At 45.3% G+C, this 27,678-nt stretch overlaps 2 protein-coding genes across 17 annotated transcripts in view; one reads left to right on the top strand and one right to left on the bottom strand.

Moving 5' to 3' along the window:
• Nucleotides 1–14,855, top strand: part of LOC125952709 (atrial natriuretic peptide receptor 1-like) — a 62,437-nt gene extending 47,582 nt beyond the window's left edge. For 3 of the 5 annotated variants that reach the window (XM_049682363.1, XM_049682362.1, XM_049682361.1), the window contains exons 5-16: nucleotides 2,019–2,133; nucleotides 2,592–2,736; nucleotides 4,220–4,519; nucleotides 4,585–4,720; nucleotides 4,789–5,000; nucleotides 5,097–5,592; nucleotides 5,666–5,821; nucleotides 6,707–6,881; nucleotides 10,518–10,667; nucleotides 10,754–10,946; nucleotides 12,059–12,233; nucleotides 12,780–14,847. In XM_049682363.1, the coding sequence (XP_049538320.1) occupies nucleotides 2,019–2,133; nucleotides 2,592–2,736; nucleotides 4,220–4,519; nucleotides 4,585–4,720; nucleotides 4,789–5,000; nucleotides 5,097–5,592; nucleotides 5,666–5,821; nucleotides 6,707–6,881; nucleotides 10,518–10,667; nucleotides 10,754–10,946; nucleotides 12,059–12,233; nucleotides 12,780–13,576 (3,050 nt within the window). In that variant the 3' untranslated portion in view covers nucleotides 13,577–14,847. Of the gene's footprint in view, nucleotides 1–2,018; nucleotides 2,134–2,591; nucleotides 2,737–4,219; nucleotides 4,520–4,584; nucleotides 4,721–4,788; nucleotides 5,001–5,096; nucleotides 5,593–5,665; nucleotides 5,822–6,706; nucleotides 6,882–10,517; nucleotides 10,668–10,753; nucleotides 10,947–12,058; nucleotides 12,234–12,779 lie in introns of all 5 variants that reach the window. The other 2 variants (XM_049682365.1, XM_049682364.1) reach the window with 1 other exon arrangement.
• A 105-nt stretch (nucleotides 14,856–14,960) lies between these two features.
• LOC125952706 (histone-lysine N-methyltransferase, H3 lysine-79 specific) overlaps nucleotides 14,961–27,678 on the bottom strand; it is a 29,012-nt gene continuing 16,294 nt past the window's right edge. For 7 of the 12 annotated variants that reach the window (XM_049682351.1, XM_049682349.1, XM_049682350.1 and 4 more), the window contains 4 exons: nucleotides 25,733–27,678; nucleotides 25,461–25,661; nucleotides 24,968–25,384; nucleotides 21,733–23,086 (listed from right to left, as the gene is read on the bottom strand). The exon at nucleotides 25,733–27,678 is cut by the window's right edge and continues 1,812 nt beyond it. In XM_049682351.1, coding sequence (XP_049538308.1) covers nucleotides 21,930–23,086; nucleotides 24,968–25,384; nucleotides 25,461–25,661; nucleotides 25,733–27,678 — 3,721 coding nt within the window. In that variant the 3' untranslated portion in view covers nucleotides 21,733–21,929. Of the gene's footprint in view, nucleotides 19,655–21,732; nucleotides 24,227–24,967; nucleotides 25,385–25,460; nucleotides 25,662–25,732 lie in introns of those variants that run through there. The other 5 variants (XM_049682356.1, XM_049682355.1, XM_049682358.1 and 2 more) reach the window with 5 other exon arrangements.

Genomic DNA, 27,678 nt, shown 5'->3' with positions numbered 1-27,678 from the left:
GTTGCCGGACCGGAAGACGTAATCCCTAACCCTAAAATACACACACACTGGTGTCCAAAACAACAGAAACTAAACGGCACATCACCTTAAGCACCGTCATCGTCGGGGCCGCCGTCCTCGACAGCCGATGTAGGTGGCCACGATGGCCGATGTTGAGCTTTTCTTTTCCGTAAACGTAAGATAATACCAAACCACAGACAACGGACACCATCCCGACCGAAGATATCCGGACAACAACACTAACTCCGTGCATCTCGACATTCCCGGTCGCAGAAGGAAAATCAAGGGGATAGACACTATCGCGGCCAGCGCTATAGCTCTCTGCTACACGAGAGAAAAGGCTCCTCCACATTATCAGAACTTATGAGTTGAGCGGGTTGTGCGCCTGAATGGAACTGATTTCGGTTTCGCTTCATAAACAGACCCATTTTCATCCAGCATCGCTCGTCGTTTTTCGGTTTTTTTGGCTTTGCGTTTATTAATTTAGCGCTTGAAATGGTGGACAACTTATGGTAGTTTCGTCGTCTGGTGTTGGTCCTACATCCTACACAAGTCAGAAGTGATTATTTTTGGGTTTCTCGCCGACGAACAATGGCCGATTCACTGTAAGTCATCCCGTCCTGTCAACAGCCCAAAAGATAAAAACCGCTCACGTTCGTCCTTTGTCCTATTGTTTTTTAAACGACCAAAATCGGTTCCTAAGTGGCCAGTGAAGCGTAAACTAGAAAGGCCATAAAATTTGAAAAGTTTTAACGTATTCAAAGCGGAACCCATGCCCACAATGAAGCGTGAACTATCTCGGAAAACGATTTTTTTATTGAAAAAGTTGAACATACAACCAAAGCACCCATTGCAGGAACAAACAATACCTACGTTCGGTGCGTTGGGTTTGGGACAGAATTCCGTAAAGAAATTTGGCAATTTTGCACTTCCTCGCGTACTAGTTGATGTTTACACGGCAAACCACCACAAAAGTGCAACTTTCGTCCTTGCGCATCCACGGTTGGAATGCTGCAGGTTCATGCTTTATCGGGCTGCAGCAAACGGCGCTTACGTTTACCGAACATGACGCTGCAAAAGCAGGATCCTAGCGCCGTTGATTCTTGAAGGAACATTCACATTCCACTACACAATAGCCACCATCGTGGGGAAACCATTTTTAGCTAGAATGTGTTAAAAACCATTGTCAAAGCAACAAAAAGCGTTAAAAACACAAAATGGAAGTGTCCACTCAGACACTTTCCCGATGCCCAGAGGGCAACAATGTTTTGAAATATTAAATTAGGATCCAACAACTTTCCTACGCTTTCATTATTGTCCACGCTAGGGGACGTATCGCTCGAATCTAAACTACATTCAATGTGGTGGAGTAGAGTGTATGTCGCCGAGAGCACGAGAGGGACATTCTGGCGCAAAATGCAATTATTCCAGCGCCCTATCGGGAGTTCAAATCGATGGCCGGTGGGACATTTTCGCGGAATTTCGCGGTTTCGTGGCGAGATTCGAGGATTTGTGCAACAAATTCGTCGTCATTTGCTGTATTTCCGAAACTTCTCGAAATGCTCCTCGAATCGGAAAACGTGCCGATGTGACCATGGTTGTAGAATCATCATTGACATCATCGGTGCTCGCGCGACCACAAAAAGTGGCATCTTTTTGAAACTTTGCGATTGGATAGAATTCACGGCCATTAGCACTAGTTCGTAGGATTAGGTAGTTTGCCATCAATTTTCACTATTCATTTTCATGTTATCTTTTGCATTTTGCGGGCTTTAAAATCCGCGCCGGATTTTCGTATATTTTGCAACTGTAAAAGTCGAGTGAAAATCAATACCCCGAATCTCAAAACTTCGTCTGGTGCAAAAAAAAACCGGAACCAGCGGAAGCGAAAGCATATCAATTAACTTTTGCAAAAAATCAATTCCATATCTTGCAGCATCTGTACGCATCTTATTGAAGCCACTCCAGTACAGTTTTGTTATTTCTGTTCTTTCTCTTTGCTCTCCGCACATTTGCAGTTGTCATCATGTGCGCCAGCCCGGCGACGATCCGTGAAATCATGCTGGCGGCCGCCGAACTCAACATGGTCAACAGTGGCGAGTACGTTTTCTTCAACATCGAGATATTCGGCAGGTATGATCCGAAGTATAATTTCATATTTTTCCCTCGTTTGTTGGTTTGGGATTTGCCCGCCCCTTTCCATTGTTTATCTTACCCAAAACCCAGTATGTGAAGCGGACGAAACCTTTCTGAACCTTGCTTGATGCCTTGATTCAACATTACGGGACTCACAATCAAACAACTATTCGAGCAAGGGTCCCTAGTTTGCATATTTTCCACGTTACAAATCTCTGCTTCGACCGACCAAACGACCAACCAACCGACCAACTGGAGCGAATGTAGAATTGGTCCTTTTTTCATCTCATTTAAATTTTGCTCCACGGTGGGCGCTCGAATGGAGATGCATTTTGCATTTTCTAGAGACGGCCGCCATCTCCGGCCATCCACCATCGCCGTTTTGCTTTCGACGTTGTTTCATTTCGTTTTCTTGTGTGGCTAATACATTGTTAACGAAAACGAAATATCCACAGCATGGCAGCGACAAAGAACCCACCATGGTACTCGAGGAACGATACGGACGAGCGAAATCTAAAGGCAAAGGAAGCCTACACCGCGCTGCTACAGGTGGTCGCACGGGAACCGGAGGACGAAGAGTATCAGCAGTTCTCCAATGAGGTAAGCCATCACAACCAGAATCAAGAATCGGTAAAGATAACGAAGAGCAAGTCCACCGACCCAGTTTGTCGAATGCTCACTACATGCGGGCCATCGGTCAAGAGTGATGCTATCTTTGAAGCAGTTATGTGGGTTAAGCTACTGCTTTGTGAGGGTATCCCCGATAGGATCGACTGAGTGTAAAAACCGGGCGATATCATTTAATTACTCCATCGCGAAATGCGCTGTAATTTGGGTTCCGTTTTCCATTAAACATAGATTCATTTTGACGGAAAATGACCTCCTGGAAGGGTCATCCTGGAAAGGGAAAGAATCCTGGAAGTGTTGCGTTGAAACCGATGCTGGTTGGAAAATTCAAGGAAAAGGGTTATTTTGGATTCAAGAAACATGATTTTTTATCGTGACACACCAAAAAGGGAGACTTTAATGCACGTTGGACTATTGAGCGGCGCTACACACCCGTAATATTCTAGAGTACTTTAATTCCTTAATCATATTTTCAAAACATTGAAAATATATGGCAGCGGCCGATAACGCTAAATAAATCAAAGTAACCTAGAAAATTGAACAATTCCACTTGTGCAGCTCACATTAAAGAGAATGCTTTACCATGTTTTACGATTTATTACGGAATATTACAGACGAAGCAGCCTTATACAAATTGTAACAATCTAATGAAACTAGCTTCAGTAACAACAGACCATAAACAACATTAACTCTAGCTGCAATTTAATATCGGTTAAATGGTTCATTTGATTACCGAACAAAGCATATCTTTCCGGAAATATTTCTCGATTTAAAAAGACAAAACACATGATCAGCTGTCCGCTCCTCGAAGTAGTCTTTTAAAAAAGCAATCAAAATTCCGATAATCTGTCTCCAGAAATTTAATGGAAACTCATTAGTTGAGCTTAATCCCGTATTCAACAAGCGACCACCGACTACTAACGTCCGATGCCACATGGTCCCCGGGTTTGCCGGTGGATTCGTTTAGTTACGGAGTGCTGGCCCAATTTGGGATCAGCCCTGTTTTCCGCACACTCTCTTTCCAATCTGGTCCAAAATGAAGCTGTTTAAAATCCGATTTCCGTCCAGACCCCATCTACCATCGCCCTCTTGAGCTGGAGTCCCGAGGTCCGTCCTTTTTTTCCTGCATTGCGTTACGGACAAGGAGTAAATGGAGAGTTTTCGCTAAAATACAATCCAATCCAATCGCTTCCAATCCTCGTACGTGACAAGCATAATAAGTCGCGGAAAGCAAAGGGACGCTACTGCAACATTCGTGGCCGTCTCGAACGATGGTGCATGACCGGTCGTCGGTCGAAGTCCATAATCCTTGCCTGCAGCAACAGTGCCCGATGGTCCAGCACAAATGAGCTTAAGTGTCCCTTGACGGCCTTTTCCGGATGGGGAAGACACTGTTGGGACATTCTTGTGCTCGACACTCACCCGTCATTCTCCGTTCGATTGCTTCGGTTTCTAGGTGAAGATGCTGACCAAGGAGAAGTACAACTACACCTACGCGGACGATGAGCCCGTGTCCACTTTTGTGACCGCATTCTACGATGCGGTGCTGCTGTACGCCTACGCTCTCAATGATAGTATCGCGATGCTCGGCGAGGAGCAAGCCCTACAGCAACCCATCAACGGGACGCATCTCGCACAGCTGATGTGGGGCCGCAGTTTCAAGGGCATCACTGGCAATGTGACGATCGATTCCAATGGTGATCGAATATCCAACTACTCGCTGCTCGATCTCAACCCAACCACTGGACTGTTTGAGGTAGATATCCTGTATCCTAGAAGCCTTGTCACAGATTGACCAATGGATCGCATTCGCTTTCGCAGGTCGTTGCCAACTACTACTATGGTGGAGGTCTGCAGTTTGTGGAGGGTAAACCCATCCACTGGGCTGGTGATCGTATGACAGCTCCACCGGATCGACCAACCTGCGGATTCGATGGCTCACTGTGTCCAGACAACTGTTAGTAGTCCAGACCGCCTGCACTCAGGTGGCCCTCGTTCATGAAACTCGTTCTTCCTTCCCAACAGCTCTACCCGGATACGCCATTCTATCGCTTGTTCTTGGCCTATGCGTCATTTGTATGGGAATTGCGTTTATTATTGGCTATCGACACTATAAGCTGGAGTCAGAGATCAATTCGATGACCTGGAAGGTGAATCCCAACGATGTGCTATCGTGCAATCCGAGCCGAGTGCACCGAGGTAGCCTGCATTCGATCGTGAAGAGAGGCAGCCAAGCGGTAAGCATTGTGGTGTGGATCCGCATGTCGCCGGACTCACGCCGCGCTCTGGCAATCGTGGCAAACCAATAGTCGATAGTCCCTCGTTCCTTGCAGACGATCTACTCCGAGGATCTCAACTCGCTGCCGGGCGATCGGCAGATTTACATACACTTTGGCTTCTACAAAGGATGTAAGGTGGCGATCAAGAAGATCAACGTGCACAACATTAGCCTCAATCGCTCGCTGATGCTGGAATTTAAGCGCATGAAGGACATTCAGCATGATCATCTCGTGAGGTTCTACGGTGCCTGTCTCGATCCGCATCCGGAACCATTCATCCTGACCGAGTACTGCCCCAAAGGCTCACTGCAGGATATCCTCGAGAACGAGACGATCAAGCTGGACTGGATGTTCAAGATCTCGCTAATGCACGATATCGTCAAGGGTATGGCGTTCCTGCATTCAACAGATTTGCACTCGCACGGTGCCCTCAAATCATCCAACTGTGTAGTGGACTCGAGGTTTGTGCTCAAGGTCACGGACTTTGGCCTCCATCAGCTGCGCCGCAACTGTGAAGAATCGGACATTGAGAGCTATGCCTACTGGAAGAGTGAGTATGGCACAACATAGTGCCCACTTTGTGCGAAGCAAGAAACTTACACTTCCCCTCCTCTCCACTGCAGAGCTTCTATGGACTGCACCGGAATTGCTTCGGGATCCCCACTATTCGATGTCGGGTAGCCAGAAGGGGGACGTCTACTCATTCGGCATCATCATCCAGGAGATCGTTTCCCGGCAAGGTCCGTTCTACCTAGGAACTGAGGAGAAATCTCCCAAAGGTAAGTCCCACCGCCACGATTTTATATTCGTCTTATCGGAAAGCAACAGATGTTATCGCGCCCTTCATCGCTATCGGCGGTACGTCGCGGTACCGGTGTCCCTGTTTGATTGTGTTGCTCCAAATCTTCCAACCATTTCAATCGCGGCTTGGTCCAAGTTGGCCCTGTTCGATCCTGAATCGGAAAACTGCGCAGTGAGTACTCGATCGCTTGGTCCCAACTTTGGATGAGCGGGATCTTGTACAGGGTGATCGTTTTCTGTGGCATCGATTGACGACGCAGATACTCGCTGACCATCTCTTTGAACGGATGCCGGCGCTTTGGGCGATACTCCACTACACTTCCCTGGCGCAACACACCACCAACCAGCGCTCGCTCGAGTACCGGCTTATCGAACGTTAGAAGCTTCTGTTGCAACTCACGCGACTCTTCTTCTATCCTGCTTGAACTCGCTTCAAAGCTACGCCTTTCGCTGCTAGTCGTGGATTGTGTTTCTTGTTTTTTACGAATTTTCTCCAAATATTCAGAGAATTCAGACTTTCGAGGGATTTCATAAATTTTGTAACGTGATTTTGTTGCAACTGGCCTCACCGGAGGTCTGCTGGTGCTGGTGCGGCGAGGTTGCACCTGCTGCGAGGTAGAAGCTTCTGCTGTATCGTCCTCCAATGGTAGCAACCGTATCGTTACAGTTTTACCAAGTTTCTTTGAAGTCATTTTCGGTGTATATTTTTTTAATGGAAAAGTTTTAAAACACTTGAAATTTTGTTACTTATGCATTGTTGTACCCCCCAAATGCTACTTCCGATTCTCTCAAGCTTACTTTGATCGATCAGCCTGCTTTAAAACGTTTGCTTTTTCTTTTGCCGCTTTTGTTTCTTCCAACAGAAATTATCAAACTAGTCAAAGAAGGCCCCGGCCTGCTGGGTGTTCCTTTCCGCCCAAGAGTAGACGAGTCGTCATACGAAGACGTCAACAACATTATGATAAAGTGTTGGTCCGAGGATCCCACGGAACGGCCCGACTTTGGGGCGCTTAAAACTATCATCAGGAAAATTAACAAGTAAGTAAACCTTCCTCAACAATCTAGCACATCAATCATAAAATGCACCCATAACCCCAAAAATAGCAACTTTTTGAATCAACTATCATCCCTGACACTGCCAGCGAGAGGGTTCAATAAGTTTTATCATTCAATCATCCCACTGCCGTCCACTCGTGGAGCGATGCTGGAAAAACGATATAAATTACAGACTCTCTTTCGGCTATTTACGACGTACGGGTATTCGATCGAAACGCGGATCATGTTTCCCCTTCTCTGACGAACTGTTGGACGCTGCCAAAGGGCGAAAATGTAATAAAGTATCAAATGAAATCAATCAGAGCGCACTCGGTCGCTCACCCGTTCGCTCGTGATGAAGTGGCGCAATCAGCGAACGTTTGATAACAAACACATCCCGCGTCGCTGAACTATTAACCTTCCTTTTGGACTCCAGGGCCCAGCAGACACGGCGCTGAAGTCTACGGTAGTGATGGCGTTTTAAACAGGAAAACCCAGAGCTCGATTGGACGCGTTTTCCGCTCTGAGCAGCATACGCCTCCGTTCATTTCTGTTATTTGCTACCACTCAAAGCATCTTTCACAGTTAATTTAGCTCAGCGAATGGCCTCGTCCCGTACAAAGTGATGTTGCCATCTTCATACACCGGTCTCTCATCCCTTAAAGCCAATCGAAAATGTGGACACACTTCAACAGCAGCGTAGCAGCACGGGGGATAGGACGAAATGGGAAAATCTGTTCACACATTTCTCGGAATTCTCGAGTCTCCTTTCCGTTCCCAATTTCCCCCCGAAACTGTTTCAAATCGTTTCCAAGAATTTTCGCTTTTCTCTCTTTAATCGAAGTCCTGTCGGTGCCACCTGTCGTTATCGCTGCTGTTGGCGCTCCTGCTGGTGATAAATCGCTTATTTAAATGGCACTCACCAAAAGTGGTTGAAAATTGAGGAACACTAACACCACTGTTCGATTGTTATCCTTCGGAAAAGGTGACCGGTAGAAAGTTGGTCGAAGAAAATTAATTAAATCGCTCTGCACCAAAGTGCAATTGGTAAAATGGAGGGAAAATCTAATTGAATCTTGTGCCCTGCGGAAGATCGATTGGGTTCCGTTTCTATTCCCACTTTTCAGCGATTACAAGATGGGGTGGAAAACATGTTTGTTATTTCTGAGCAACCGGAAAAGAATTCGCATACTGAAATGTGAAGATACGTTCTCTTAAAATGGATTGACTTTCCTAGCTTTTCGCTAGGAACAAGCTTTTTCGCGTGGCTGACAAACGAATTTCCAATTCCTCTTTCCTTGAAGGAGCTCCAAGGCCTACTGGTGTTGCCTTCTATTGAATCACTGCGTCATGTTTTGCATGAAACCGTTTGTTGTGTCACGATAAAATAACAAAGCAACCTCGGCTCAAGGATTGAGTCTCTCGAATTTAGAGTAAGTAGATATTGATCGAACGGCCATTTTGAACGCAATTTCTCGCCCAGGTGTTTCAATTTATAACCCCTTGACGCCACGAATCTCATCACAGGTCGTCACCCATTTTACACCCTATCGAAATCTAAATGCAGACAATTTTGCTCCGTAATAAAGAGGGCCTTGTTCCTTTGTTAAGTTATTGCGTGTTGCTCTACCCCAAAGCAGCATTTTGAGCTGAATGAATGTTTTTTCAATTTTCTTTCGCAAAAACGGGGGGAAACCAAACTCAACTCTTGCTAAAATGCTTTGCCGTGCTAGCAGAGAATCGAAAACGATTTAAAAGGACCAACCATGTTGCTAAGTCTGACAACATTGCTAGAAGCTAAGAGTGTGAAAATGAAATGTTATACCAAAGGTTAACACTACCGAAACATAAAAAAGGTGTAAAATCCCACATTGACTCTTCAGCCGTTTAACAAAATCAAATCAGAAAGTAGTTATGCGATATTGAATTCACTGGTCACTGGACTCTGGTCGTATTACAGCTGCAGAGTAATTCCAATTAAATCTTCCAAAGGCGTTTACATGGATCTGTCTCTGCGGGAGGTATCCCAGGAACCTCTTCTCGAGATCGAGTATCGGGTTACACAGAACCACAACTAAACGATACGGACCAAGCCAGCAGATTCTGCATATCAATCAGACAGTGAGAAGAGCCTTGGAGTGAAACGGAGCTGGGCTATCATTGCCGGCTTTTCTTTAGTTCGTATACGACCTTCGCCTCGAGCGTGTCTTTGGACTGCTCCTGTTCGTGTTCCTCCCGGTGTCAGAGTTAAAGCCAATTATTTTATGAAAGAAAAGATATCGAAGGTCACACTTTGTAAGCAACAAACGATTCACTCCAAGGACAAGTTTTTATAAAAAAAAACACCAGGATCTTCTCTTACGACTAGAGCTTGGACGATAAAATATTTATAATTGCTCCAAGTCCTTCAGAACCAGTAGCCTTTTAACACAATTTGTTGTCGAAAATATCTCCTTTTACAAAACGAGCTGGTGAAGCATTGGAAGTGGAAAAACTATCTCTTGCTCCGAAGAACCGGAAAAAGTTTTTCCGGTTCAACGCAACGCACAAACCATTTAATTAGCATGGGTTTGAGGCGAACCTTCTGCGGTGGTTCTTTTGGTTTCCTTCTTCCTGTTTGCTCACCACGCACACACACACACACAAAAGGAGCATCGAGCGGAGAAAACGCTCCTTTTGTTTCATCACCATTTTCCAGCATTTTTCCATCCTGCTCACGAGCAGTTGAGACTTGAGCTGGGCCGCTCCTTTTCTCAATTTCGACATTGTACACCTATCAACCCTTCCAGCGTGCTCGGTAGTTCGCGTAAAGAATGAATGGGCCCATCGGAGAACCAGACGTTAAACAGAGTTTTACCAAATCTCAAGCAACCGTAGGAGAACGGAGTGGGCGAATGCGACGCAAGGTAGCAATTTGTTTGCCGCAGTGTCGTCGACAGCGGGGGCCAGAACATAGTTATGCTTAATGCATAATTTCCTGCCAGAGCAAGTACCGGCACGCGAGACCCCGAATAGAGCCATCCGTTGCTCATTCATTTCAGTTTCCGTTTGCTGTCCTCGCTGTCTCGTGTTCTCTTTCGCCCTGGCTGAGACATCAAGGATGAAGCTTTGGCACAACTGGCGCACAAACACACAATTATCGTGTGCACAACGGATGCAAACTCAAATTGGCTGCTTCTCGGTTGCTCGAAGACGACGACGATGACGACGATGACAGCAGATGAGGTCCGATGGTTGTCTACAGCTTTGAGCTGAACAAGTGAAGCCAACTCTGTGGAAAACTTTCGACTCAACGTCTTGATAAAGAGCGTAATTCAATCAACCACCGGGTTCCACCGAGCGAAGTGGAACTATTACGGGGAAAGGACCTGTTTTTACGATCAATTTGATAATGGATGAGCCGGGAACGGGTATTGATTTCATGCTTAAAACCTTATTTTCACGAGAAATTTGAGTCTGTGATGGATTTTATTATTTTTAAATGCACTTATCCTCAAGTGAAACATAAAAAAAAACCCGCTTCAAACACGTGGAAAAATCTCACGTGGGCCACATGAAAAATGATTTCCCGAATTCAATCTTCGTTACTCGTAAGGCAACACGAAACATCTTATTCCCATGCGACCCGTTTCTTTGCAGAGAAAATGAATCTGGTAACATATTAGATAATTTATTACAACGCATGGAGCAGTACGCGAACAATCTGGAGGCGCTCGTCGACGAGCGAACGCGGGATTACTTCGAGGAAAAGCGCAAATGTGAGGAGCTGTTGTACCAGCTGTTGCCCAAGTAAGTGAAGCAGAAAGCTGTCGGCTCCAGCGCCATCAGTGGCCATGATTCAATCTAACACCATCATCACCGTCATCTCTTCACAGATCCGTGGCGGCGCAGCTGATAATGGGCAAATCTGTGATAGCGGAAACATATGATCAAGTAACTATTTATTTTAGCGATATTGTCGGCTTCACCGCGATTTCGGCTCAAAGCACCCCGATGCAGGTGGTCGATCTGCTGAACGATCTCTACACCTGCTTCGACTCGATCGTTGAGAACTTTGATGTCTACAAGGTAAGCGATAGTACCCTCCAGAATATTCCACCTTACAAAAAATGTCGACTCCACCATCCTTTTTTACATTTTTGGGCGCCTCCATCACTGTGCGTGTGTGTGTGCTCGGAGCATTGAATTTAATGATGAATTTAAGGAAGGTTATTGGCAGGATGTGAAGGCAGGCAATAAAGGCACGCCAGGGACTGCAGTGATCGGTGGTGTGTTCATGCCGGTGAAAGTCGATGTCGATAAAAGCAATTAATTTTCATTCCTTCTGACACACACACACGTACCCCACAGGAGTCAGCTTCTAGGGGTTGGTTTGGCATTAAATTGAGAAAAACATCCTGTTTGTGGCGCTGGAACCAGTCACTCCTGATATCCGCACAGTGGAAAAGGCTTTTCGTTTATCAAGGCACGCTGAGATTGGGTAGCGGAGTTTGCGATTTCCGAACCTGTTTCCCTAGAAACAATGATTTTCAGTCACACTCGTAAACCGTTGGCAGGGTTTCAGCTCCCAACTAAGAGCGCTGAGAGTGCCGCGGATGTCAAACGATGAACAATCAATTATCTGATTACTGCCAAGGATTACCGGGTAAAAATGGTCGGGATTACCGGATTGATGAATACACCACCGTAGCAGCAGCTTATCCTTTCGTTCGGTTACCATGCCCAAGGAACGGTGCGGTGATCCCGAGTTTAATTTATCATCCAAGTAGGACAATGTGAAATCAAGTAGCCTGCTAGAAACGTTCTCAGCTCGCGCTCGCCGTGTTCGATGATAAATCTATTGCAAGTGAACGGACAAATCGTTTCGAAGTGACATTATCCTCTCCTCTCGCCTCCACCCGCCTTTCATTGAAACGCCCACTCGATGTACTTTCTATTTTTGACAAAAATCCCCACGCGAATATGGCGTGAGGTGCGAGATGTCGCCTAGTAGCTGACAGGTTAAAAGCTCTTGAAAAACTTAAATGATCCAGCAGAATCCTGGCAACTTTTATATAAAACACATCATACTTTCTGCGTCAAGTAAGCAGGGTGACGGTCACGGTTTCCAGAGCAAGGCACTTTAGCGAACTGCGATTTGAATTATCATCTATTGGTTTTCATTTTTCCGATGTTGGCAGGTTGAAACGATCGGCGACGCGTATATGGTTGTATCCGGGCTGCCGGTACGGAACGGAAATCTACACGCCCGGGAGATCTCGCGGATGGCATTGCGTCTGCTGGCGGCGGTCCACAAGTTCACCATCCGCCATCGGCCCAACGAGCAACTTCGGTTACGGATAGGACTGCACAGTGGTAAGTGGGCGAGAAGGGAGATCGGGAATTGTCGCCATTGTTTGGCGGAGAAGTTTTTCTCCGACCTTTTCGTTGAGAGTCTGGCCCATACAGGCATGTGTGTCGTGGGACGTGCCTTGTGTTATCTTGACAGTTTTGAGTGCTATTGAGATGCCTTAGATTGTGCGCCTTTGTTTGAATACTCAGCTCAGACCAATCAATGGCTCTACGTCAATTGACAAAAAAGGAATATTGAGTTTTTAAAATATCAATTAGTTAGACAGCTGTTCATGAAATATCCAAAACATTCTTCATACTATTCGAACCAATATAACAACTAAGTGTCATCGATTTACTTAAAAAAAATCTCTAAACAAACGGGTTGACGGATTCCGCTCAAGGTTTGCACAATAGTTAAGGACAGTTGTACCAACCTTGGGAAAAAAATACTTGATCCAATAGCCCAGTCAAATTTAAATCGACTATTCCCGGCACTTTCTTGACAATGAATATATGATGTTTCATGTTTGTCTCATATATGTTTTATTTTCCCTCGCCTTCCTACAGGACCTTGCGTGGCAGGTGTTGTCGGATTGAAGATGCCCCGGTATTGTCTCTTTGGCGACACTGTTAACACCGCTAGCCGCATGGAATCTAATGGAGAAGCGCTTAAGATCCATGTGAGCCAAACCACCAAAACGCTGCTCGATTGTTTCGGGACATTCGATCTGACGGAACGTGGCCTCGTGCCGATGAAAGGCAAGGGTGAGATGCTCACCTACTGGCTGAACGGCGAACGATCGGAAGTTGCCCCGCTCGCCCTGCCCAATGGACTGAAAGCTCTTCCATCAATCGCTGGAAGGCCACCATCAGCACCGAATGCGGGGCACTCACCCCCTCAAGCAACACCCATCGCTCAAATTCCTGCGTTGAATGGAGGCGCCCCAACCGGCATTCTCACGAATGGCAACCATCACAACAACAATAACAACAACAATAATAATAATAACAACACGATTTGCAGTTTAAACAACAACGGGAGCAGTAACCATCATCGTTCACCCAACAGTTGCCATACCACGCACCACGTGGCCGTCAATATTGCGCCAACGGCCAAAAAGCTAAACAGCGTTTCATACAACTTCACTATGGCGCCACCGAATCCGGCGACAGTTCCAAACGTGCCGCCGAAAGTTTCCGGTTGCTTGGTGAAGAGCAAGGGGCTACTCTCGACCATCGGTGGTGCGGAAGCTGCGGGAAGCGCCTCGGATGGCGGTGTTGGCAGTTCGGGCGAGTTGGAACTGCTTCATACCGGTTCCGGTAGCGCTGGAGGAAGCGTAACACAACCACTACTAACATCGTAGAGCTCTCCGGGATTGAAGAATGGGTGGAATGGGAACTTGACTGAGACCGAGCGTCGCCCCTTTCTCGTAAGGATATTAATTGTGCCATCATTTCCGGTGGTCATTCTATCGTCCTGCCACCACCATGTAAATAGTACGGAGCGAGAGGGTAACATTTGACGCCTGGCATAAAACACATCCAAGGGACGCTATAATTGCTTTCGCACATCCCCAGGAAGATGTATGGCATCACCATTCACGCATTCTGTCACGCAGTTTTATCGCAATTATCACGATTCATTTGCTGACCGATTGAATGCAGCAACAGCTACTATGATCCAAGCATAATCGCAGTAGAATGGGTAACGACTGGAGATATCCGGTTGCGAATGGATACCCAGCACGTAACCATAGTAATTAAAATAGTGATTAGATGTCATTTTCACAGAGCCGCTGCTGTAAGTTGCGTCTCAGTCATTTTGTATGATATAGCATTAGGAGTAGCCGATAAATAGTGTGATGGGCGGGCAGTTACCCGAAAAAACGTACTTAACTGTTGAGGAAAGCATAAGCCAGTCTGGCAAACTATTTAGTGATTCGAATCTGCGAAGCCGATAGACGAGCGGACGCCGCAGTAGTAAGGAACTAACGATCCGGTGGATCATCGCTGTACTACCCAAAATGCTCACAAATGCTGTAGTAGAAATGGCGAGCGTAGGACCCTCCTTCCCTTCATCGCCTATTTGTACAAAAAAGGCATATGGATAGTCGAAGAGAGTGACACACCTCTTAGCGACTCTAATTAACGATAAGAAGCTAACCCATGTAAATCGATGTTAGGCGCATTAAGCTTAGTAGAACCACAGCAGATCAAACAGGAGCATAAACGGCCACGAGGACTGCTCATCTTGTGTGACCGTGAGGCAAAACGTGTGTACGTGTGAGCATGTGTGTATGTGTGCGTCTAGTATGTGTGTATGTAGTGTGTAGGTTTTTAATGTAGAAGAATAAAAAACATGTTACGATGTGACCAAATCAAGCAAGGACGCCCACTTGAGGAAATGAGGGAAGACGAAGAACAGCTCCTTCTGTACGGAGAAATTTTGCTGGGCGGTTGTGATGCCCATTACTACTGAACAAATCAAAACGGATCAAACGGTTGTGTGTTTGTGTATGGATGTATGCGTGCGTTTAAAAAGTAAAGAAAGTGAGTCGCAAACAGAGATTCAATAAACTAGAGGCACCATCATATCACCATTCCCCACGAGTGTGGTTTGTGTGTGTGTGTGCATAAACAGTACATAAAACATAAACAGTGTACAGTAGTAAGCATTCCATTTCGTTGCTCCACAAATTTGTCCTCCGAAAAACGGCTGCTGATGAACATTCTGAAATGCGTTTAAAAAAAGTTTCACTTAAGCTTGAGAAAAGGATTTCAGCAAGTTGCCATGGCTTCCCAACGAATTTGCGAATTTGGTTTCGTTCAGATGTTCTCAGTCAATTTTTCATATGAAACAGTAGACGACCATCGTATTTTCTGACTCTTTTTATTCTTAGTAACAGTAATTAGTTTTCATCCAAATTTATGCAGCTTCCCTTAAGCTTTAGTACTTTGCTCCTCCTCTTCGCTACTGCTTTTTGTATTTGTAATGTGCCCTTCTCCTTTTCCCCTTTCGTCAGGCGCCACTAGCACTTCTAGTAATATACTCCTCCGTATATATATATGTATGCATATATACAGATACATATATGGTGGGACTATTTGGGATTACTTACATATTTTATTCTCGCCAATGCACTAAGGTTACCTGCGTCTTGGGCTGGAAGTGGCTCCAATCAACCTTTCAACACTACTTAGAAAGTTAGCATGATTTAAGATACTATTTAAGTTTTAATTTTGTATGTTTGTCCGCTCTTTCTCCCACGACTCTTGTCGCTCTGATGGGGTTTGGTTGCGTACGGTTGAACCTTACACGCTGCCATATCGGCCTGACACAGTTGCCTGCTAAAAGTAATATCTGACCAGTCCTTGCCCAAAAGAAAAAAAAAAAACAATTCTTTAATGCTATTTATTCTTCCTTCTATCCCGCTCAATCTAAGTGGTGCTATTGATTCAGTTCTGAATTTCGAAACGCGGGGTCTTTTACCCTGCAAAAACACCAAATCGCAATCCTCGATCGAACGGGAAGGAGATCATGAAACTAAAGGAACTTTTCTCTGTGGCGACACAATAGAGTTCATAAATGGACAGGCGGGATCTGGTCTTGTCATTAAAAAAAAGGACAGCTAATTACATTACACGAAGGCGTCCTCGTAGGAACCGCACCAGAAACGAAAAAAATCAACCGCAGCAGTGGTGATGGCGCGTTGTTATATATTATCAGGCAGTTTGTACATGAATATCAAACGAGTCTCCCCCCCCCTCCCCCCCACCATCCTCCCTCCCCTTTGCTCCAGATTATTTACTTCCGTCATTCTTAAAACATCTCCGCTGCACTGTACTAGCTACATTCTATGAGAGGTGTTGGTTTGTATAATTTAAGGTGTGTACGAGGTTTCCAGTGTGAGAACGTGCTGCTCCTGCCGGTTTCTACCTTCATCACCTGACGCGTGCTTCTCTATTCGGTCTACTCGGCATGTTCTACCTACTACTATTGCATTAAGTTCCTTTGTTCCCAATTGTGTTGGTTGAACTCGTCCTCGTCTTGTCGCTGTGTTTCTGTATTGTGTTATACTTGTGAATAATGTACCTCGATACTACCGCACACATGCTTAAACCGTGGCCGTCCGGGTGGTGCCTGAGTGGTGTGATACTGCGCGTTTCCTTCTTTTTGTCTTCAATCTTCAACTTTGCGTATTGAGATATTACCTGTAATTTGTTCTCATTTGTATAGTTTTCGTATCTTAAAAGACCTAATAAAACGCGGAAAGAATGTTGGACTAACAAGAGCAAAACGGTATTTTAGGAGGCGGGTGGAATTCGAAACTATCCATTATCTATGTCCTTCTTTTGGCATTAATTTGTTCGGGATAGAAATGTCCCCGGATCATTTCCTCGCCTTATTTCCCTCAATCATCATCAGTCGAGGTCGATTTGTGGGGACGCAAATACATAAGACATCTGCCAACAGAAATTCGATCACGAAAAGACAGAACAGATAAACTCATCTTGCAACACTTTAGAAGAATGAACTAAAATCCTCATCTCCCAATCTATGCAAGAAGATACAATCTTTTCATTACATGAGAATGAGCAAAATGAAGCAGTACGGCGCTCATCTCTCTCAGTATCTATCTGTTGTTGCGAGCCTACAGCGCTGATACCGATAAAATTGGCTACCTAAAGACTACTTATACACCTGCTGCCTACAACGTAGACATGGGGATACAGATGACCGTCAACAAGTCATAGGAGTTTGCAGGATACGCGGGAGCAAACAATCATAAACCTTACTATTAACATTTAGTCGGGCGCCACACGCGGTCCGTGCCTGATGGTTCGAAGGGTAGGTGGTTATGAAAAAAAACTAATAATTTAAACTAGAACAGAGGCTTAAAAAGGCAAAAGCATAAACCTTACCTAATTGGTGTCCTACCTACTACCACTACTCCTCTGCTATTGTTCGATCGCTACCGTTCTACCGTTTCTTCGCTCCCGCACGCTGCAATAACCGACCGCTTCCGAGGCTAATGCTCGCGAGTTGATCCTTTTTCTTCCTGAAAATGCTTAGTTGTTAATTTTAAAACTTTTGCACGCACGCTACCTTTCTGCTTACACTTGTTGTCATAATCTGTTATACAAATATATATAAATATATTTGTATTTATGTGTATATATCATTGCTACGAATATCTTCATTTCGCACGTTCGATTCTGTCGATCCATTTTACATTTTCTATGTTTTCACCACGATCTCCACCTCTGCTGTCGCTTTTGCTTCAGTTCTCATAATTCTTCCTCTAATTTTGTATTACAATTTGTGACATTGTTCTCTACCATAACCATTTCATATCGCATTTCCCACTCATTCTGTTTGAATTCCATTGGTTTTTTTTGTATTGCACTTACTAACACTAATACGTTACTAAACACGCATGAGGTTTTACATTTGCTTTTTGTTACCATGAGTTGTTAAGAACGGTGTGCGGCTCTAGTGAATGGATGTATTTACTACGTGGCCATCGATTCCTCATAGAACAAACGTCTAATAGCTGCATTTCATGATAGCGACAGTAAATTATTGGAAACCAGCGGTGCGCGTTAGCGCAGGATTAGGGGCACAATAACACATTTCATACCCCAAATGGAGAGACACAAATATAAAGTCACGCAGAATGCAATCGTTAACCCTTTGCTAAAAAAAACCCAAGAGAACTAACGGACCCAGAGCGTCCTCTGAATGATGAGCGATTTGTTCCGTATGCTTGTATCGTTTTTCATTTGGTTTAACATATAAAATGTTGGCAGTTCAATAAGTGCAAATCATTAAATCAGTCTTTATCACGTATGAATCCACCGCGTTAATCACCGAAAAGGAATCGATCTTGTCTTATATGGGAAGGAGAACTAGATGCCTACGTTCTAGCTCCTAATCACATTCACTCCTGATCGTTGCCTATCGAAAATATGAACCGTAAAAATCCGGGAGAGGTTTTCCGTTTTGAATTTAACAATAGTTATGGCAGTACGATACGAAAAGTGTGTAAAAATGACGAGGTTTGACTGTCGCGCACTCGTTTGCTAAAGATTGAACGAATGTAGACAACACGTTCTGGAAACGTAACATCTTTGAAGATGCTCGATCCGTTTCACTGTCCCTTTCCTTAGCTGAATATTGAGCGCAAAAATATATTAAATTATCTATAAAAAGGATAAAACAATATAAAAATTCGACAGACCCACACAGGATACGGGAAGTTGAAACTAGCGACAAATGCTTACGAAACTGGATCAGGTTGTTGTCGTGGGGTTTCCTGATCGAGCTCCACCGCCGCCTCCGGCACCTCTCGTCGATGTTGTCGAGCTGGAAGAGGCGTTCGAGTGTTCATCATCCCAGTTCCAGTCTTTGCCTTTGGGGCGAAACTTGGCCGATTTGTGTTTATGATGATGACTCTGACTGCTTTGTGACTGCTGCTGCTGCTGCTGCTGCTGCTGCTGCTGCTGTTGCTGTTGATGATGATGGTGATCGTTGTTGCCGGCCGTTGTCTCCGTCGGTGCAATGGACGCAGATGCAGAAATTGCTGCATGTGATGGACCACCGATATCTGCAGATAGATTATGTGGACTGCTGTTGACAACCGAGCGGGAATCAACAAAATCCGTATGATCCATAGCGACATCGCCACCACTAATGGCACTATTGCGTCCACCACTCAAATTCTCTTCATACTCTTCCCAGTTGCGCTCCCGGAACTTCTTCTTGTAGTGCTTCGTAGACGACGTAGTAGAAGAGGACTTTGACTGACGCTGGTACTTCAGTGGAATGCCCAGACTATTGCTGCTGTTGTGCGTGGCAATATTTGCCCCGCCGCTACCACCGTTGCCAGGGTGCAGCAACGATGGCTGAACAATTGAAGATCCGCCGACTACCGTCGCAGCTGAGTGTCCGAACAGCAACGGAGGACTCGAGGAAGGACTGGGAGTTCTCGGTAGGCCCACATCGGATAACGGTGGACTGTCGACGGGTTCGGCTGGTGATGACTTGATGAGCGGTACTACCATATGTTTCATCATCAAACTTCCACTGCCTCCGATTACAGGGCCAGTTCCACCACTCCCAGCTAGGCTGCTTATCATGCTGCCACTTCCGACACTGCTACCGTTGCTGCTGCTGCTACTAGCCGTACTGCCCGCACTCGAACTGCTCGGCGGCACATCCAATTGTGACGAGGACGAAGATGAAGAAAGGAAGGTGCGACTGTGGTCACTCTGGTTAATACCACTGTCCGGGGATGTTGTACAGCTAGCCGAAGATGCCGGTGCATCCTCATTTGACCGACGCGTCTTGTCCAGTTCCGTCGAAGCGAATGCCACCAAACGATCAAACCCAGAACTTACACGATCGTGCCAGCTCGATTCGTCATCACCAACAACATCATCTGCAGAGAGGACCGAAAATAAACGTTAACACACACAGACTCTTGCGACCATCGCGCGCATGTTGCCGGAAGCGAAATCTTTAATGAAAATGAATACGAATGAAAAACAGAAGCCCCATTCGAACGATCAATGGTTCGAATGCAAATGGCACCAGTTTCCAGGTTTAATTGAACAACCATATGCGTGCTGCAAATGAGCAATGCATGAATTCATGGGAGGAGATTGCAAATGAGGAATTTAAAACAAACAAAACTGGTGGAAACTGGAGTAAAGTAGAAAAAAATGATAAACAATCTTAAACAGAAAACAAAAACTAATTGAGAAGAATTAATATTACAAACATTAAACAACAAAAGGAGGCCGGATAGTGGAAACAACGAAAAACACAACAATCAACAATAATCACACACACACGTGAAATACCACCACCAAAGAAACGATTACACAAACATACACATACAACCATCAATAACCAAGGCTATAAAGTGCATAGAACAAGTTCAACTAATACAACTAGTTCTCTATTCAATCAACTAGATAACTATATAATCAAACGACTAGCAATATCGTATAAACTATATTCATTTACAAATCGCCATTTGCCGTAAATACAAATACACAAACCACAACCACGTTACGTTGCATATAGGAAAATTAACTATAATCTTCATAAATGAATTTTTAATGGAAAATTGTATTCTCATAGGGTCCACTGTGCTGATGTAATTGAAAGAACTGTCGAGACATGTAGAGGTTTACTAAAGGATTAACAACATAGGGGATGAAATGTATAACATAATTACATTGAGCATGCAAAGATCGTTACCATCCGATTGTCAGCAGCGTTTAGTTACAACTTTCGTAAAAAATTATCGTGTTTTGTTAACAGTTTGTAGTACACATCTGAAGAAAATTCTTGGCCATCCCAAACCACCATCCAAGAGAGCAAAAAACAACAACATTGTCCTGAAGATAGCATTCGGGGCGTCGTCTTACAGATATATGGTATGGTATTTAGTCCCAGGGTTGGTTTTTGTCGACTTTGTAGAAATTAGTCCCAGCACTGCCTTTTGGTCAAACTCTTTGGCGAGATTTTGTATCGTATCGCACATCATTTTACACTTCTCTGAAAACGTTCTGGAGCGATTGATTTCATGTCAGGTTTAGCTTCAGACACAAAATCTTACCTCCCATATATCATACACGTCGTCTCACGCTTATATTTTTAGTTCCTTATTTCGGGCTAAATTTCTCCATTTCCGTTTATATACACATGGTTTTCATTCGACAGAGTTACGCGAAAGAAATAATGTTTTTTTTCAATGTTAGCGTATGTAAAAAAGTGAAACCGAAGTGAACCGTATTAATGTGAGATTTGCCCTGCGTGAATGAAATGCTCTTTTCTTAGTTTCCATTCCGTTATATGAATGATACTTCAATGAAAACCGTTAGATAAGCGAAACCCGATTGGTATGTATGGTGAGCAATGAGGTGTGGACTGAGCTCACGATTAAGTATCTATTATTTACACGCGTCTATTGGCTTCTCATCGTGAAGAGTAAGTAGTTATTGGTTTTGTTGTGTTTTTGGTTGCAATATCGCTGACTTTAAATTAATCTAAGGATGGCTTAGCTTTGTGACCCTAGCATATACAATTATTTTAATCATAACTGGTCTCAAACCGCAAAATCACACATACACACACACACACACGCACATATGCGCACAAATATACCATATCGAAAAATGATACTTTCTTAGCAGATGAGCAAAAATGCGACCAAATTCCTTTACATGACTTTTCTGTTAAAACATTTTTAAACTATGTACACTGGTGTGTATGTGTTTGTATGCGCGCCGTTTGCTGATAAATGCACTCGCAGCTGGTATTATGTTAGATAATATTTTATCCGAAAATTTCCCAATTGATACACGAACGAGAAGTAGCGAACGAACAACGGATGGATCGTGATGCTTTGTGATTCGTCTGACTGTTTTCAAGACAGTTCGAAGGAAGGCCGTATTCTAAACGAAAACTTACCTTTTTGTGCAAAGGAAGAGTCTTTTTCTACTGAGACCATTGAAAACACTTGCCGCTAGTTTGGGAGTTGACGACCAAACACAAAAACCCATCATGGATCAGTAAAATGTGCTTGCTGTTGTTGTTGTTGTGGGTCAAACAGTCAGTTGGTCGATGGTCGGGGGACTTTGAGAGGTAATTTCTTTTATGTTGGCAGAACTGGAGGTTGGTGGTATGACGATCAGCCAAAGGTGTCATTTGAGAGTGTTATCATTGACACAGTCGCCACTAGTCGTCTTTCGCTGCGATGGTCCGGTGCCTGATGGTCGTCCTCTAGCCGATACGATTCCGCCTCCGTTCACTAGTGTTTGCTGGGGGAAGGAGGAAGCAGGCAGTTGCAGTTGCTGCTGGTGGTGCTGATGTTGATGAAATGCAACAGGAAATTGCTGCTGCTGTTGGTGATACTGTGGTTGCTGCTGCTGCTGCTGCTGCTGCTGCTGCTGCATGGTTGACGCGATCGTCGACAAGCATACAGACGGTTGTGATGACGGCGGGGATAGTGCCAGCGTGACGGCACTAGTAGCAATGTCACGGTATAAACCACCAGGAACGGTTATTACCTTTACGCCCGACGCGCGTTCACACTCGCCTGTGGCCAGTCGATCCGCGTTGGCAACCACACCACCGGTAGTGCCAGCACCAGCAACGCACGTAGTATCCAACAACCTCGATGCTGCACAATCATCTACTACTTGACCCAGAGTATTACTTCTTGCGCTACCACCATCACCACCGTTCTGTGCAATCATTCCAGCAGCTACACCACTAACACCACTGAAGACCATCGGTGGTGATGGTTTGACCGGACCGGATGGTATGATCTTGTTCAGTATTTTGTACACCGCAGGTTCCACTGGTTCCCGCGAGCAGGCGTTTAGCGTTACCGTTCCGGTGGTGCCTCCGGTAGTGCATTCGATCGTACCGGTCACGCTGTTGATTATGATAGTAGTAGTAACGTTAGTCGTATTAGACTTGCCACTGGCAACCGATCCAAAAGACTGCGATGCCCGATCGTTAAGGCTCCCGGTGTTGATAGGGACTGTCGTTACAGTGGCCGCATACCCGGACGATCCCTCCGTTAGTATCGTTTTGGAGCTGCTTAAGAGCTTTTCCTTTTGCCTGCCAACAGGGCTCGGTGTGCTACCGATGAAGGATACTGTTGGCATCGTTGGTCTGATGGAAGCATTAGGTGAAGCGCCAGCATCGCTACTAGTGAAGGAAGGACTGCCACCGCTGAACATAGCTTCGGTAGTTGCGGTGGAGGTAGAGATAGTAGAGGTGATAGCAGTAGTAGTGGTAGTAGTGGTAGTGGAGGTAGTAGTAGCCGCGATCAGGTACGCAGTACCTTGGCCTATAGGACCCAATATACACACACAATACAACAGAGTTTATACAATGTTTACCAAATAGGTTTTTGAAAGATTTGCAGACACTTCGAGCACCCGAGGAACTGGCTGTATTCTGGCGAATGAAAGCGATGTTTTAGCCCTTCACAACACACACGCTAGGTCCGACAATTACAATCCCGCAAATTCGTATCTGTAGATCGAGTCTTTTCGTTGTAGCATTTCCCGCCTAGCGCATATTCGACGAAAAGCAACGAATAGTTATAGCTTCCCCAGGTAGAGCCGACGAAATCCCGTACCCACGAATTTGATGAAAAACATTCACGATTACGCGGATAAAGGATGGTTGTTCTAGTATGTTTGGTTTCTAATCTGGCAATATGTCGATACATTTTTCTGATAATCTGAAGTTATTTATCAGTCCAACCGAAAGGGTGATTACATTTGATTTACGAGACGGAATCCAATGAGAAAAGGTGTGTTTAAGCGGGATTTAAACATCTAATAAGTGCAAAAGCAAAATCTACTTCACTCTACCAACAACTATCTTAGTGAATATTGTAATTTAAACATGTTGGCAATTCAATATTCAGCCTAACAATTGAGCGATAATAAGGTAAAAGATATAAATATAAGATAAAGAGAAGTAAATATTAAACGATGATGGCTCGGAGAAAAAGCGTTCATGGCTGTGAAGTGCTCATAAGCTGATCTCGGCGAAAAATTGAAAATGCTTGTGAGAAATAATAATGAATGAGATCGAGGGCGCTAACCCTCTCGAAGTGTCAACAACAATGATCGTCACTTTTCATTCAATGCTCTGTACAACATAGTCTGTATCAAAGAAACTCAGCTAGTACGGTGAGTTTGCTTGATGTGGTTAGCATAGTACAAAGCCTAACACCTAAGCAATGCTCGTCAACACATTTCATGAAACACACAGACACACCACACATACGAAAAGGCGAAAAGACGAACACACACACATACAAATGGCCTACCTACTCCGAGGAAGGGAAGTCGAATTGGGGTTGAACGAGCCTATATGGTGAAGGAGCTAGTAATCTTAACCGATCACTCCTCGCACAACCACAACAGCCGTTTGTACTACCGATAATACGTAGCACTAATGATCGTTGCCGTTCCTGCTGGAGCGTGATGGGAAAATCGAAATAAAATTTAAAAAATAAGAAACACTGTAGTCCATATCCGAGAGTACAGCACGCGCTACTTCAGCTGACCAGCAAGCTTTTGCAGCGAAACAAGAATTATTACAAAACCGTTAAACTCCAAAACAATCAAGCCAAATCATTTTCTTCGAGCCACGTTTGCAGAGGGTTCGTTCCGTTTTTTGGTTTGTTTCTCTCTGCATGTATCCTAGACGATAGTTTATCAAATCAAGCAAATACTAGGGCGTGAACTAACAAAGAAGAGATGTTAGAAGGGATTACTGGTCGAGCAAAGAGTTGTACAGTAAATTTATAACCAACTACAGGCCAGTAGAAAGAACAAGAACATTCACAGAAAGGTAAACTAACAGACATTTGGAGCAAGCAATCAATAGAAAAACTAGCAACAGGCCGTACAGGTTAGATAAGAAATCAATCAATACTTATGACGAAACAATCAGTCGTTATGACGAAACAATCAACAAAAACAGGGCGAACCTTCCATGAAATATGGGAAGCCATGATAGCTACGAGGAACGTTAGGGGGATTAGATTAGGGAGATGTAAACTAATTCGTCAAACCGAAGAGTACTACAACAATTAGGAGAAAAATTAAAGAAACATAAAAGCACTAGAGCTTCCAGAGCTCATCCACAACCCAATGGCAGTATCAGCGACACAGCGATTAGCTAGCTTGCTTGAACCAAAAAGGCTTACCGTCAACGTCATTCCGCGAATGCTGATGATGCCGCATGTGAAGCTGGTGATGGTGCAACTGATGATGATGGTGATGATGCCGTCCATCGTCGACCACCGCCGACAGAGAATTGATTTCCGGACTCATTACCAACGGCGGTGCTACCACTAGCCCACTACCGCGACTACCGACTGTTCCTCCAGTGGTAGCAGTTCCAGCAGCTGCACCACTACTACTACTACTACTACTACGAGCTACGTGTAGTAAATCCGGATTGTTCATGAGCATTGTTTCTGAACAATCAACGACACCGGCCTGTGAGGATGAGTACATCATCTTCGGAGGTCGTGTACCTGCCGGATGTTCAACAATCGGTGAGGTACGCTTCAATGACGAGGACGAGGATGAAGACGATGAAGATGATGTTGAGGCGTATTCTGCAAAGGGAGAATCGAGGTATTAATAAAACAGTGTATATAACCATGAACATTATAATAATATTGCAATACTTACTTTCAGACTTAATATGTGCGGTTTGTACTATCTGTAGGCTTCCACCGTGGATATTGCTATTACTGTTGCTGCTGCTGTTGCCGCTACTAAGGTTGACGGAAGTAGCATGATGACTACCGAGATCTCGTCGATGGCGTTCCTCGTCCTCTTCCTTGATCTTCAACGTGGCAATAACGCGCGCCTGCAGCGACGCTGCCAAACCTTTTTTTGTAATACGAATACACACACTTATTACATATTCCTTCTTGGAAATTCCTAAAGCGATATTTTACCTTCCAACGGAGGACCCCCATTGAGTCGATCCATCCGAGCTTCGTCCATGAGAAGCATATCGCGAGATCGTTGCATCATACCCGACTCTGGAGCCGAAGATCCCCGGTGTAGATCAACTGGATGCCCTCCACGATGTACCATTGCTGATCCCGGGCCCATTCCGTGATGACTGTGGTGCTGCATGGCAATACTCGAAGAGGGCAACGATGACGGCGAAGGAGATTGCACTGGATGCTGCAGATGATGATGGTGTTGTTGTTGCTGCTGTTGGAGTTGCTGTTGTCGTTTGTTATGTGCTTCGTTAAAATACGACTCAAGGTACGGTTTCATATCAGCTCGCGGAAGTGCCATGTAAGGATGTGAAGGTTCATGTCTTGGGCCTCCTGATCCTTGCTGCTGGTACACCAGTCCTGCTGTAGTTGCTGCGGCTGCTGATGAATATTGCGCAGTCCCACGTGGCGAAATAGTCGCAGAGGAGACTAGGTGGCCAGCTCCAGCAACAGAAACTCCTGCTTTGGAATTTATTTTCGCACTATAACCCGAACCACCTTGGGCAAGACTTTCACGTCCGTGTTGTTGCTGTTGCTGAAGCTGCATATGTATCGGAGATTTGCTTGCCTCGCCGACACTGCCAGGTCGGGAGATGGGACTGTACGCACTCGGCGGTCCAACTGCACCACCATCCTCTAGAAGCCGAATACCGACCCGTTCTGGCCGTTGTACATTCGTGTTAATAACCGTATGGGCAGCATTCACGCTGCTTCCTGATCCGGATGTGCCTGTTACACTCGCAGGACTCGGTTGTTGCTGTGCGGACATATTTATGGCAGCGTTAATTATCGATTGATTCGATATTTCCAGCGTTCGCTCGATTTCGCCATTAACCAGATCACCGATCGTTTTGACCGTACCGACACCACCGTGCTGCTGCGTTCCAGCACCTTGACTGCCGGACGATGGTGGATGCGTGAGTTTCTCCTGTGAAAGATGTCGACGGAGCGCCATCTTAGCGGGTGAAACCTGCGTGTAATCGGGTTGTGAGGAGGTTGAACCGGGTCGTGAATTGTTTCCACCACCGTGCTGTAGCTGCTGCTGACCGGGTGAATGGGTGACAAGTGGGATCGGTTGTTGTTGAACCGCTCCGGCGCTATAACGACCACTTGTACCACTACCCGAGGTATTCGCATTAGCTACTCCGTAGTCCAGCGGAAGACTATCAAGCGAATTCGTGGACGAACTGCGGGAGTGACTCTGCAGTCCGGTAGATCCGATTGCATCGATCGGTGGTGGAGGATTACTTCGTGAATCGTAGCGGAAGTTGTCAGGAGCCTTGAACTCCATCTTACCACTACCATCACCAATCGGCGGCTGACCACGATGATGAAGCAGATGATGATGCTGATGTACAGATTCGGGAGGGGGAATAATCCCGCCAGCTGCTGCATGACTTGCGTAGAGAAGTTGTGCACGTTCCCTTTCTCGCTCACGTTCCTGCTGTTGCAGGATCTGCTGATGCGTACTAACGACCGAAGACCCCGGTGAATGATGGCTCATCGGATGCATCGGTGGACCTCCTCCTGCAGCAGCTGCACCTTTCGAATAGTACTTTGAGGACGAACTCGGAGAGATTTTGTTCAATGCGTTCATGGACCCAGCGGATACCGCCGGTCCACTGGAATGCATCTTGTACGGTGAAGTTGGCACTGGCGAGGAGGATGTCATGATAGCAGCGTTCGGATTGAGCTGATGATGAGCGCTCGTGATCACATTCAACATTCCTTGTTGCGACTGATGATGCTGCATTTGCTGGTGGTGCATTGAATGAGGATGGGATACGGGAGAAGAGGGCGGATGATGCGGATGCATTTGGTGTTGCGTATGGTGCTGCTGTAGGAGATGTTGCGTTGGATGATGCTGGCTCGAAGAAGCCGTTGGACTTGGATCT

The sequence above is a fragment of the Anopheles darlingi genome, chromosome 2, assembly GCF_943734745.1.
Source record: "Anopheles darlingi chromosome 2, idAnoDarlMG_H_01, whole genome shotgun sequence".
NCBI lineage: Eukaryota > Metazoa > Arthropoda > Insecta > Diptera > Culicidae > Anopheles > Anopheles darlingi.
This window is presented reverse-complemented; position numbering and strand designations above follow the sequence as displayed.